Source organism: Argopecten irradians, chromosome 12 (assembly GCF_041381155.1).
Source record: "Argopecten irradians isolate NY chromosome 12, Ai_NY, whole genome shotgun sequence".
Lineage (NCBI taxonomy): Eukaryota > Metazoa > Mollusca > Bivalvia > Pectinida > Pectinidae > Argopecten > Argopecten irradians.
In genome coordinates, this window is record NC_091145.1 from 38,486,924 (window position 1) to 38,499,643 (window position 12,720).

General features: G+C 36.0%; 1 protein-coding gene and 1 long non-coding RNA gene across 2 annotated transcripts in view; one reads left to right on the forward strand and one right to left on the reverse strand.

Annotated features, from left to right (window-relative positions):
- Window positions 1–30: 30 nt before the first annotated feature.
- LOC138304923 (ankyrin repeat domain-containing protein 16-like) overlaps window positions 31–12,720 on the reverse strand; it is a 26,115-nt gene continuing 13,425 nt past the window's right edge. The window contains exon 8 of the mRNA XM_069245318.1: window positions 31–768. Coding sequence (XP_069101419.1) covers window positions 611–768 — 158 coding nt within the window. The 3' untranslated portion in view covers window positions 31–610. The remainder of the gene's footprint in view (window positions 769–12,720) is intronic.
- LOC138304925 (uncharacterized) lies at window positions 3,900–5,501 on the forward strand. The gene is made up of 3 exons (XR_011205649.1): window positions 3,900–4,343; window positions 4,697–4,791; window positions 5,252–5,501. It is a non-coding gene; the product is annotated as an uncharacterized lncRNA (long non-coding RNA).

Sequence of the window (12,720 nt, forward strand, 5' to 3'; positions counted from 1 at the left end):
CAATGTGACAGCAAAGAAAAGGAAACAGTCTAAAAATTTAATTAATTTTATTTATATTAAAAGCACATCAAACAAGTGCTCTCCTTTATGGGCCATGTTTGATATTGAATTGTATCTCAAGGCCTGTAGTCAAGTAGTCTAATGTTGTCAAAATGTTAAAGTTATCTAGAATTATGCGACTCAATACATGAAATTCGTTAATTTCGTTAACGAAATCCTTCTTCTTCAGTCTTTGTGGATGTTGCATATATTTCAAGATATTTTCAAATGAAGATGCTTTCCTTTTTGACCAACTAACTGTTTCCTTGAGTTGTGGTTCTCAAACATTTAAATGACATCGTCCCTTTGGCCACTTTATCCAGTCTTACTTACGGTTGTGATTCTCAAACGTGTGTGTGACAGTGTCCATCTTAACAACTTTACAGAAGCTTTACGGTTACTTATGGTTTCCTATTTGCTCACCTGTGTGACATCATCCATTTAATCTAGAACATTATCCAGTCAGAGAGTGTCACTTTTGTCTGTGATTTTAGGATACTTTTTTTGTTTTGTTAGGTTTATCAGAAGAAGTTCACTTTGGGTTGTGTTTCTAACATAAATGTGGCCAGTGCTATGTTAGATTGTGTTTCTCAAACATTTCTATCACACTATCCTTTTTGGCCAGTTTATCTGGAGTATTACCCGCCATATCCGGTACCAGTACTGCCCCATGTTTTAGTAGAATCTCCACACACATTGGGTGTTGGGCACCACTGGCAATGTGGAGCGCTGGAATGGTAGAATAAACAAATGTTTGAAGGGAGAAAACTCTTAGTACAGAGAAGATATAGGAATAATATACATGTAAATCTCAATAATGCTGTTTACAGAATTACTGGGGTTAAATGCCCCAAATCTTTACAACATGTAGGTAATAAGGTGCATAGACAGATATGTATCAACCTGTACCCGAAAAATATATCATAATGTTGTTATTAGGCCATGAGGTAGGAGGGTCCCACATGCACCCTTTCAAAACCTCCGAACCAATATTTTTCTGAACCCTAATGACCCACTGATTACAAATCAAAATATTAACATTGCATAAGTTGGGATGAACTTCCGGTTATAACGTCATCAAGATGGCCGCCATCTTGAATTTCACTGAAAATTGAAAAATAGTCACAATATTGACATTTTTTCAACCGAAGTAGACAAATGAGGTATCAAAATGATCAGAATAGAACAACAAATACATATCAGGACCAAATAATCCATTATATGTAGTCATTTTGACGCAGGAAACGAAAAAATGTTTTTTTAGCTAAAAAATGGCAATTTGCCATTTTAAGGATGTACACCTCTGAGAAGTCAAAATTTTCTTGTATTAAACTTTTTTTCTCATATAGATTTTTGGGAAAAAGGAGTTCATACCATAAAAGAAAATGAAAGAAAAAACATATGTCCGTGTGCTCGTTTTTGAGCTTTTGTCACTCAAAGACACCTAATTGACAAAATATTGGATTTTATGGGAATTTTGGCGTTTTGACCATATAAGATGGAGATTAAAGCCATAATTTCCTAATGAGGTGTTTGACATGTATGAATGTTTGTAGAATTCATTTTCTAGTAGTCTTCTTTAAAAATATACCAGTTTTGATCAATTAGACTAATATATTTTCTCAGAATAACAACTTATGCTACCCCTACCCCTTAATTTTGTGCTACCAAATGCACCATTTTCAGCCATTTTTGCCAAATTTAACCCTTTATAAAAAAAGTTCTGGTATTAAACTTTTGTTATTATTTTGCATATCAATAGGGAAACGGTTGTTCTTTCTAAATCAGGAAGAAAAATTGGGGGTCCGTGTGCTTACTTTTTTGCCCCATTTGAATTTTTGTTATTTTTAGCCCACCATCATCAGATGGTGGGCTATTCAAATCGCCTTTCGTCCGTGGTCCGTCGTCCGTCCGTCCGTCCTTCCGTCCGTCCGTCCTTCCCGTCCGTCCGTCCGTTAACAATTCTTGTTACCGCTATTTCTCAGAAAGTACTGAAGGGATCTTTCTCAAATTTCATATGTAGGTTCCCCTAGGACCCTAGTTGTGCATATTGCATTTTGCGACCGATCGGTCCACAAGATGGCCGACAGGCGGCCATCTTGGATTTTGATAGTTAAAGTTTGTTACCGCTATTTCTCAAAAAGTGCTGAAGGGATCTTTCTCAAATTTCATATGTAGGTTCCCCTAGGACCCTAGTTGTGCATATTGCATTTTGCGACCGATCGGTCCACAAGATGGCCGACAGGCGGCCATCTTGGATTTTGATAGTTAAAGTTTGTTACCGCTATTTCTCAAAAAGTGCTGAAGGGATCTTTCTCAAATTTCATATGTAGGTTCCCCTAGGACCCTAGTTGTGCATATTGCATTTCGGGACCAATCGGTCAACAAGATGGCCGACAGGCGGCCATCTTGGATTTTGATAGTTAAAGGTTGTTACCGCTATTTCTCAAAAAGTGCAGAAGGGATCTTTCTCAAATTTCATATACAGGTTCCCCCAGGGCCCTAGTTGTGCATATTGCATTTTGGGACCGATCAGTCAACAAGATGGCCGACAGGCGGCCATCTTGGATTTTGATAGTTAAAAGTTTGTTACCGCTATTTCTCAAAAAGTACTGAAGAGATCTTTCTCAAATTTCATATATAGGTTTCCCTAGGGCCCTAGTTGTGTATGTTGCATTTTGGGACCGATCGGTGAACAAAATGGCCGACAGGCGGCCATCTTGGATTTTGATAGTTTAAGTTTGTTACCGCTATTTCTCAAAAAGTACTGAAGGGATCTTTCTCAAATTTCATATGTAGGTTCCCCTAGAACCCTAGTTGTGCATATTGCATTTTGGGACCGATCGGTGAACAAGATGACCGACCGACGGCCATCTTGGATTTTGATAGTTAAAGTTTGTTATCGCTATTTCTCAGAAAGTACTGAAGGGATCTTTCTCAAATTCCAAGCATAGTTTTCCCCTTGTACCCTAGTTGTGCATAGTACCTTTAAGGACTGCTCCATAATGCTTTTTGGGACTGATCGGTAAAAAAGATGGCCAACCGGCCGCCATCTTAGATTTCATTGTTTTGATGTTTGTTACCACTTTTTCTTAGAAAGTACTATAGCGATCTGTCTCAAATTTTATATGTAGTGTGTTTGAAAAAGTTTGAAAAGCAGGGAAAAGATCCTCTTTCCATTGTCAGACATAAATCATTCTTTGGTGGGCGCCAAGATCCCTCTGGGATCTCTTGTTTAATTAAAGCTTTAGTATATAAGGTAAACAAAAAGCATTCTTAAATGATTCATGAAAATGTCACTGGTGATAAGAATGTTGTCAAATATATCTTCATTACAACTTTCACTACTGCTTTGTAACGGCCTGCGTACCATTTAGAATAATGATTATTCAACAGAGTTTATTAGCATTCATTTTCAGTGTGAGGTTTGAAATACCTTAGTGCAGTGAAACACTTAATATTTCTTTTAATAATCACATTTCATTCTCAACTTCTAAACAGGAATTAGATAAGGTAATGGCAGCACAGATCTACAAGTTATAGTGTAGACTTTTATATTTTATAGTAGACTAGATACATTATAGTTAGAAAAAAATATATCTTCACTTTAAATCCATTTGCTTTTCAGTAATACCAAATCACATTTTTAAAAGTTTGTCTAAGGGAGATAAGTCTATTACAATTCACAATTCCAAAACTGACAAGCAATTTGTTCACATTATTTTATCACCTCACTGTTTAATACCATATGTAATATAATTTTACATATTCATTATAAAAAAGAAAATCACATTTCACTTCTAACCTTGAAAAACAAAGTAGAAATTAGTTCTTTTGTTTATGTATTTGCATGTGTTGTACATTCTACTGAAACATTTACATTTATTTTTCGCAATATAATTGTACCTACTACCAGTAACATATGTTCTATCAACATTTTAGGAAAACTATGTACACAGTTCAAGGGAAATACTCATTGATAAATGTCTTTTGAATATCTAAGATATGAATTTCTTTTTCAACAGTATCAATTTTAGATTGTAGATACACGTACATACATGTACTTATTACTGATGTATATAAATGTATATACAAAATGTTCTTTGAATCTGTATTTATTCTCTGTGAATCCTGATACACTGTAAACACAACAAAACCTTACCTTATTTCTTGGTTTACACCTTTTTGCCTTATAGGAACTATCATATTTGAGTGGACTACTGGCCATTAAACGCCGTCAAGGACCAGAAAAAGCTATTGAACTACTCAATTCTGCCATCGAAGTTCACTTCCAAGGATTAAAGGTGAGGATTCACATATTTTAGCTGTGATCAAGTTTTGGACTAAAATTTAATTGTGTATATTACATTGTATTTGTGTTTTTATATAGCAACTGTTGTGAATACCAGTATTTGTCAGTTTGGTAACCAGATCAAATCCAATTCTGTGCTTACCTGGTACGGTAAATTTGATTATACCAAATTCAAGTTCATTTATGTTATCAAAGGCTAAAGGTCATTTTAAACAAACTTTTGTTAGGTTAATTCTAAGAAACTCAAATTACTGCTGAAGTCTGACTTATAATACATGTCTCAGTGTCTTCATCTGATAATTTACTACTGACAATGTTATTTATTGTATGTTTTTTTGTTACCAGGGATACCCTCTAGGAAATCATTATTACCTGCTCCTAAACCCAGACTTTCTACTACACAAATCATCAAGGACTATCTTCAGTTTGCTCCACAAACGGTAGGCTCAATTTTAATTTGTTCGACAGACATATACAATGCATACATTTCAAGATTGTGGTTGTCGTTAACGTTGATAGTGAATATACCATGGCCACAGCCTCCCCAAACTTACAGACATTCACACATGCAACATAATGGAGACTGTCATTAAATTACCTTTAGCTTTAATAGAATGTTTAAGCCTAATTAATCATCCAACTAACGATCAGTTATACCGGTAATATTGTTTTCATTTTGTTAATCATGTTCGAAATAAAGTATCATTGAAACTTTGTAATATTCAAAATCAAATAATCCTTGTGGATCAAGAAGTTTGAATAAAAAATCCAAGGATTCCATTATGTATATGAAATAGATAGTTATATTCTACAAAAAAATTCAGGTGTATGAGAAACACAAAAACAATTCATGATTTATGTAGCTCCCTTAGCTAATACAATGTGTTTTGCCATATGTAGCCCCCACAGACTGGCCAGGCTGTCAGCCCCGTCCTGAAGCGCTGTAATCAGGTGTTAGATCCACATAGCCAGAGCTGTTCCCGGTTTACTAGAGGCACTATATTATCTCGGCAGAATCAAGTTTCTACAAGGTTTGTACAAAGGATTTCAATATAAAGTAGTGTTGAGAATCATCTGTTCAATTTTCAAAACCAACTTTTTTTAGAGCTTTTCCAGTACTATGTCTAAGGAGCACCAGAAGTCTGGTAGATTCTAAATAGAGGATCTTGCATAGGTGGTTTTGTGATATGATATTTTTTTTTTTTCGTACAAGTAAAATGTTTGTATATATAAATGGTAGATGGAAATAAAAAGTGTATAATTGATGAGGCTAAAACTGAAATCACTGAATGTTATCACAAGTCAGGTGTATGAACGTGTTTGTGTTTCAGGGGATATCGACGGTGCCCAGGGCACACACTGAATCACTGTCTAGAAGTAGATACAAACATTCTCTGACGCCCACTATACTCATGGCACAGGTAGGTACTGCATAGTTAAAAAGTCAAAACTTGTGAATGACCTTCAAAACCTATCAATGATGATTTTATATCTAGGAATTTTGATAGTTGTTTTCAGAGCGATTGTAATATTACTGAAATTTGCTTGTCATAGCTAAACAGGGTACACTGATTAAAGATAGAACATGTATTGTTGAAAATAAGGTATCTGAATAGGATTTTTGTATAGTGTATTTTTTTCTTAATACAAAGTACCATAAAAAGCTGGTATTTCTTCATGAAAAAAAACAATCATTGAAAGTAATACAAATTCATTTTGACTGTAATTTTTAAGAATATCCGCTCTGATGAGTTTCTGATATAATTAACTTCTGATATTCTCTAATTCGTTGTTTCCTGACTTAGTTATACATCTCCACCAGGAGTAACATTCAAGTTAGCTACACCAGCACAATCCCTAGAAGTCGAGACTCAGCTACCAACCTTTGAGGTAAGTACAATAATCAACAAGATGGGCTAATGATACTTAATGATTAACGTATTTTTATGATGTAATTTTTATCTTAATAATAATTCCATGAATGACAAAATGAGATTAGGTTTATTATCTGTACTCTAATATATTTTGAACTTAGTACTGAGTCTCAAAGATGCTTTCTTTTGACGGTTAAAGCTACTAGATCTTCCTTTCTTCTAAGTATTATGTTCTTTACCTTATTTGATAAATTACTCAGATAGTGAGTATGAGTAAGAGACTAGAATTACATTGTCTTTCCTAAAGGTGCGTGACTCTCCTTGAGTACCACTCACATCAATAGCCTCTAGAATTCTGAAGAAACAAGGGGAACTACGCCGACGCCGTGAAGACACTTCAGATGGCCATGACGTTGCCTGGAGTGAAAACTTCGGGTAAGTATAATAATTCACCTACCCATAGAATTTTTTAAAGGACCATAGAAATTTAGGAAATAGGTTTGATTTTACATTTTGGACCCAATGGTATAGCAAAAACAAGATGAAACTGACTTGAAAATTAAGTGTAGATTGCTCGCAGATAATTAGGTTAGACTAAATGATAAATGTAAAAATCGTTTAACAGAATAGTACCAGTGATGAGAATTGTGTAAAAGACTTTGTCAGTTCTATCACACTTGACCTAATGTAATTTGTTTTCCTTTTACAGGTAGAGGAAATGTTCCAAAGAAAGGCAAAGCCACTGCGATAAGTGTCAATGACCGTGTCTCTGTGTTCTTAGAGCTGGCCGAAGCTCACAGACTACTAGGGGAACAGGTACATCTAGTAAAAGGGAATTTTCTAGAAAGTTGTTACAGTTAAAAAAATATTAAGTTATACACAACATTTAGAAGCTATATCTCTTTTAATATGCTTTAAATATTTTAACAGAGACGGTATTTTATATCCCAATAACATTCTTTGCATTCTAATAAAAATTAATAAGTATTCTTTGACTATAGACATGTAAAATTGCTTTTGTTTATTGCATGATTTTGTTATGTAATGAATTTTTAAGTAGTCTAAGAGTAATAGACACATTGTAAAAAATACAAGGTCTGTAAATTTTGTAAAACTACCATTTAATTTTAAATGAATTAATATAAATATTTAATAATCTAGTTCCAGAAGCATTTTTAAGCCCACACCATCATCAGATTGGTGGGCTATTCAAATCGCCTTTCGTCCGTGGTCCGTCGTCCGTCCGTCCGTCCGTTGGTACCGCTATTTCTCAGAAAGTACTGAAGGGATCTTTCCTCAAATTTCATATGTCGGTTCCCTTAGGACCCTCGTTGTGCATATTGCATTTGGGACCGATCGTTCAACAATATGGCCGACAGGCGGCCCATCTTTGATTTTGATAGTTAAACAGTTTGTTACCGCTATTTCTCAAAAAGTATTGAAGGGATCTTTCTCAAATTTCATATATAGGTTCCCCTAGGGCCCTAGTTGTGCAATGTTGCATTTTGGGACCGATCGGGTGAACAAGATGCCGACAGGCGGCCATCTTGTAATTTGATACTTAAAGTTTGTTACCGCTATTTCTCAAAAAGTGCTGAAGGGATCTTTCTCAAATTTCATCACTATATAGGTTCCCCTAGGGCCCTAGTTGTGCATATTACATTTTGGGACCGATCGATGAAACAAGATGGCGGAGAGGCGGCAATCTTGGATTTTGATAGTTAAAGTTTGTTACCGCTATTTCTCTCAAAAAAGTATTGAAGGGATCTTTCTCAAATTTCATATATAGGTTCCCCTAGGGCCTAGTTGTGCATGTTGCATTTTGGGGACCGATCGGTGAACAAGATGGCCGCCAGGCAGCCATCTTGGATTTTGATACTTAAAGTTTGTTACCGCTATTTCTCAAAAAGTACTGAAGGGATCTTTCTCAAATTTCATATATAGGTTCCCCTAGGGCCCTAGTTGTGCATGTTGCATTTTGGGACCGATCGGTGAACAAGATGGCCCCAGGCAGCCATCTTGGATTTTGATAGTTAAAGTTTGTTACCGATATTTCTCAAAAAGTACTGAAGGGATCTTTCTCAAATTTCATATATAGGTTCCCCTAGGGACCTTAGTTGTGCATATTGCATTTTGGGACCAGACTGGTCAACAAGATGGTCGACAGGCGGCCATCTTGGATTTTAATGGTTAAAGTTTGTTACCACTATTTCTCAAAAAGTGCTAAAGGGATCTTTCTCAAATTTCATATACAGGTTCCCCAAGGACCCTAATTGTGCATATTGCATTTTGGGACCGATCGGAAACAAGATGACCGACTGACGGCCATCTTGGATTTTGATAGTTAAAGTTTGTTATCAATATTTCTCAAAAAGTACTGAAGGGATCTTTCTCAAATTCCATGCATAGTTTCCCCTTGTACCCTAGTTGTGCATAGTACATTTTAAGGACTGATCCATAATGCCTTTCGGCACTGATCAGTAAACAAGATGGCAAACCGGCCGCCATCTTAGATTTCATTGTTGAAGTTTGTTACCACTATGTCTTAGAAAGTACTATAGCGATCTGTTTCAAATTTTATATGTAGTGTGTTTGAAAAAAGTTTGAAAAGCAGGGAAAAGATCCCTCTTTTCCATTGTCAGACATAGATCATTCTTTGGTGGGCGCCAAGATCCCTCTGGGATCTCTTGTTCATTATTTTAGAGTAAAAAATAAAAGTGCCCAAATTACCATTAAATGTAAAAATAAAGTCACTAAAGTGTATCGTTTCACATATTAATGCTAAATATTTTAATTACTACGAACCTAGTAACGATTTGCAACAAAAATTAGCTAAATACAGCTAAAAATGCCGGCGCAGTAATGATTTAAGTAAAAACAATTTCAGTAAAAAATGGTAAAACTGTGGCTCTACTTGAAGCAAAAAAAGACACAATTTCAAAATGGCCGCCAAATGGGCCATTTCTTAAAATCCCCGTATAAAAAAATCTACTAAAAATAGAAATGTAATTTTTTGACAAAATTTGCATCTGGCAACTTGCTACAGATACTGATAAATTATATTTGAAAATCTCATAACTTCTTTGGTCTATGTTGAAACGAGACTTCAACGGGACCAAAACCTCAGAAGAATACATCCTTAATGGCAATTTGCCATTTTTTAGCAAATTCTTTCATATTTGGCATGACGCAACAAAAATGTTTCCCAACAGCAAACTAATATTTCTAATCAGTTTTTTGACCACTTATTAATCAGCTTAAACAACAACAACAACAACAAGAGATCCCAGAGGGATCTTGGCGCCCACCAAAGAATGATCTATGTCTGATAACAGAAAGAGGGATCTTTTCCCTGCTTTTCAAACTTTTACTACATGCTATATATGAAACTTGAGAAAGATCCTTTCAGTACTTTCTGAGATATGTAACAGTAATAAACTTCAATTATTAAAATCAAAGATGGCTACTAGTCGATCATCTTGCTGACCGATAAGTCCGAAAATGCACTAGACCCCTTCAGGAACCTGCACATGAAATTTGAGAAAGATCCCTTCAGTACTTTCTGAGAAATAGCGGTAACAAACTTTAACTATCAAAATCCAAGATGGCCGGCGGTCGGCTATCTTGTTGACCGATCGCTCCAAAAATGCAATATGCACAACTAGGGTTCAAGGGGAACATGCATATGAAATTTGAGAGAGATCCCTTCAGTACTTTCTGAGAAATAGCGTTAACAAACTTTAACTATCAAAATCCAAGATGGCCGTCAGTCAGCTATCTTGTTGACCGATCGCTCCCAAAATGCAATATGCACAACTAGGGTTCAAGGGGAACATGCATATGAAATTTGAGAGAGATCCCTTCAGTACTTTCTGAGAAATAGCGGTAACAAACTTTAACTATCAAAATCCAAGATGGCCGTCAGTCAGTCTGCCATCTTGTTGACTGATTGGTCCCAAAATGCAATATGCACAACTAGGGCCCTAGGGGAACCTACATATGAAATTTGAGAAAGATCCCTTCAGTACTTTCTGGGAAATAGCGGAAACAAACTTTAACTATCAAAATCCAAGATGGCCGCCAGTTGGCCATCTTGTTGACCGATTGGTCCCAAAATGCAATATGCACAACTAGGGCCCTAGGGGAACCTACATATGAAATTTGAGAAAGATCCCTTCAGTACTTTCTGAGAAATAGCGGTAACAAACTTTAACTATCAAAATCCAAGATGGCCGTCAGTCAGTCTGCCATCTTGTTGACTGATTGGTCCCAAAATGCAATATGCACAACTAGGGCCCTAGGGGAACCTACATATGAAATTTGAGAAAGATCCCTTCAGTACTTTCTGGGAAATAGCGGAAACAAACTTTAACTATCAAAATCCAAGATGGCCGTCAGTCGGCCATCTTGTTGACCGATTGGTCCCAAAATTCAATATGCACAACTAGGGCCCTAGGGGAACCTACATATGAAATTTGAGAAAGATCCCTTCAGTACTTTCTGGGAAATAGCAGTAACAAACTTTAACTATCAAAATCCAAGATGGCCGCCAGTCGGCCATCTTGTTGACCGATTGGTCCCAAAATGCAATATGCACAACTAGGGCCCTAGGGGAACCTACATGTGAAATTTGAGAAAGATCCCTTCAGTACTTTCTGAGAAATAGCGGTAACAAGAATTGTTAACGGACGGACGGACGGAGGACGGACGGACGGACGACGGACCACGGACGAAAGGCGATTTGAATAGCCCACCATCTGATGATGGTGGGCTAAAAACCCAATGTTAACATTGTATAAGTTCCGGTTATGACGTCATCAAGATGGCTGCCATCTCGAATTTCACTAAAAATTGAAAAAAAAAATATTCATAACATTGACATATTTCAACCGCAGTAGACAAATGAGGTATAAAAATGACCACAATCGAATAACAAATACATATCAGAATCAAATAATCCAATACATGTAGTGATTTGTTCGCAGGAAATAAAAAATAAGATTTTAAAGATGCTCCACCGCTGACAAATGGTATTTTTACTCTATCAAAAACAGCAGCAGACGATTTAGTAATTTTCTTCAGTTACAAAAGTTACTTACTTTACACCATTATCACCATTTAAAAGTTTGAGCTTCTAATTTTACGTCAAGATAAAAATATAAAAAATAATTAATTGCATCCCGAAAAAATTCCATGGCACTATGTCCTATATGGAATGAAGTACTGATTGCGCATGCACCAAAAACAAAATGAATTATTTAATATTATTGTTTGTGTAAATTAGGCCTATATATACACAATTAAACACCAATTACTGTTCAAATGATGAGTGTCATTTATGCTCTGTTAACGGTGGAGCATCTTTAAGCTCAAAAATGGTGATATTTCAGCAAATTTTTCATACTTGGCTTGACGCAGCAAAATTGTTTCCCTACAACAAATTATTATTCGTAATCAGTTATTTGAACTCTTATCAATCAGTAAAAACAACAACAACAAAAACAAAAATATATAGAAATGCAAAAGAGAATTATTGTTACACTTTCATTAGGTTTACAAAACATCACCGGGTGCGTATAATTGGCATATACTATTTTTCGAACTCCAAACCGCTGACACTACAGTTTCCTGGTTTATTATACTTTCCTTAAATAGAACATCGACTATTGACGATTTATAAGTAGAAAAACAATCATTTAAAGTTGACAGAATATCTAGGTGGGACAATTCACAGTTTGCTTACTTCAAAATTTCCTAATATTCATGTAATCCATTTTGATGTTTCAAATGTTTTAGATTAGCAGCGTCTCAAAAACAATTATCAGAGCACAACACCTACTGATAGCGTATCAAATGTAACCTAGGATTAGCCTGTGTTTCCGGTAAAATCATTAAGTTTCAAAAACGTTTTTAAATGAGCACATTCATTGTTAATTTCCTATACATAGCATAAGCAAATGTTAGATGGTTACTACAGTGTCACATATTTCTTTCACTAGCTCTCAATGGTAACCATTATCATTGTGCGTGCTTTCTCGCCTCACTGCTCTATCCACTGAAGAGACTCGACATGTCTGGTAGCTGGTGCAGTAGTGACATTCAGTCCGAATCAGAGTAATCAAGATACCAGTATCCAATTCGTCGAAAGCCAGTGCGTCGTCTTCGATGTCGATGAGCCTATATGACACTACATTACCAGTGTTGTTCTAGCCTGTCATCTTTCATGGCCCATCCATGGCCAGAGTTCATATCAGAAACAACAAGTTCAGGGATGTGAAACAACAAGTTCAGGGATGTGGAATCTCCTTAAGATTCTAACATATCGTATATGGTGTGTCAGACTTCTCCGGCACAATTAAAATTACAACAAATCAATATTTTTCGAATGGTGGAATTGGTTCTCCTTAGCAAATAGCTCCATACTTCGTATGAGGTACCATTCATCAACCTTGTGGACCCTCGTACGACCGTAAATGGCACAGGTGATATCATCGA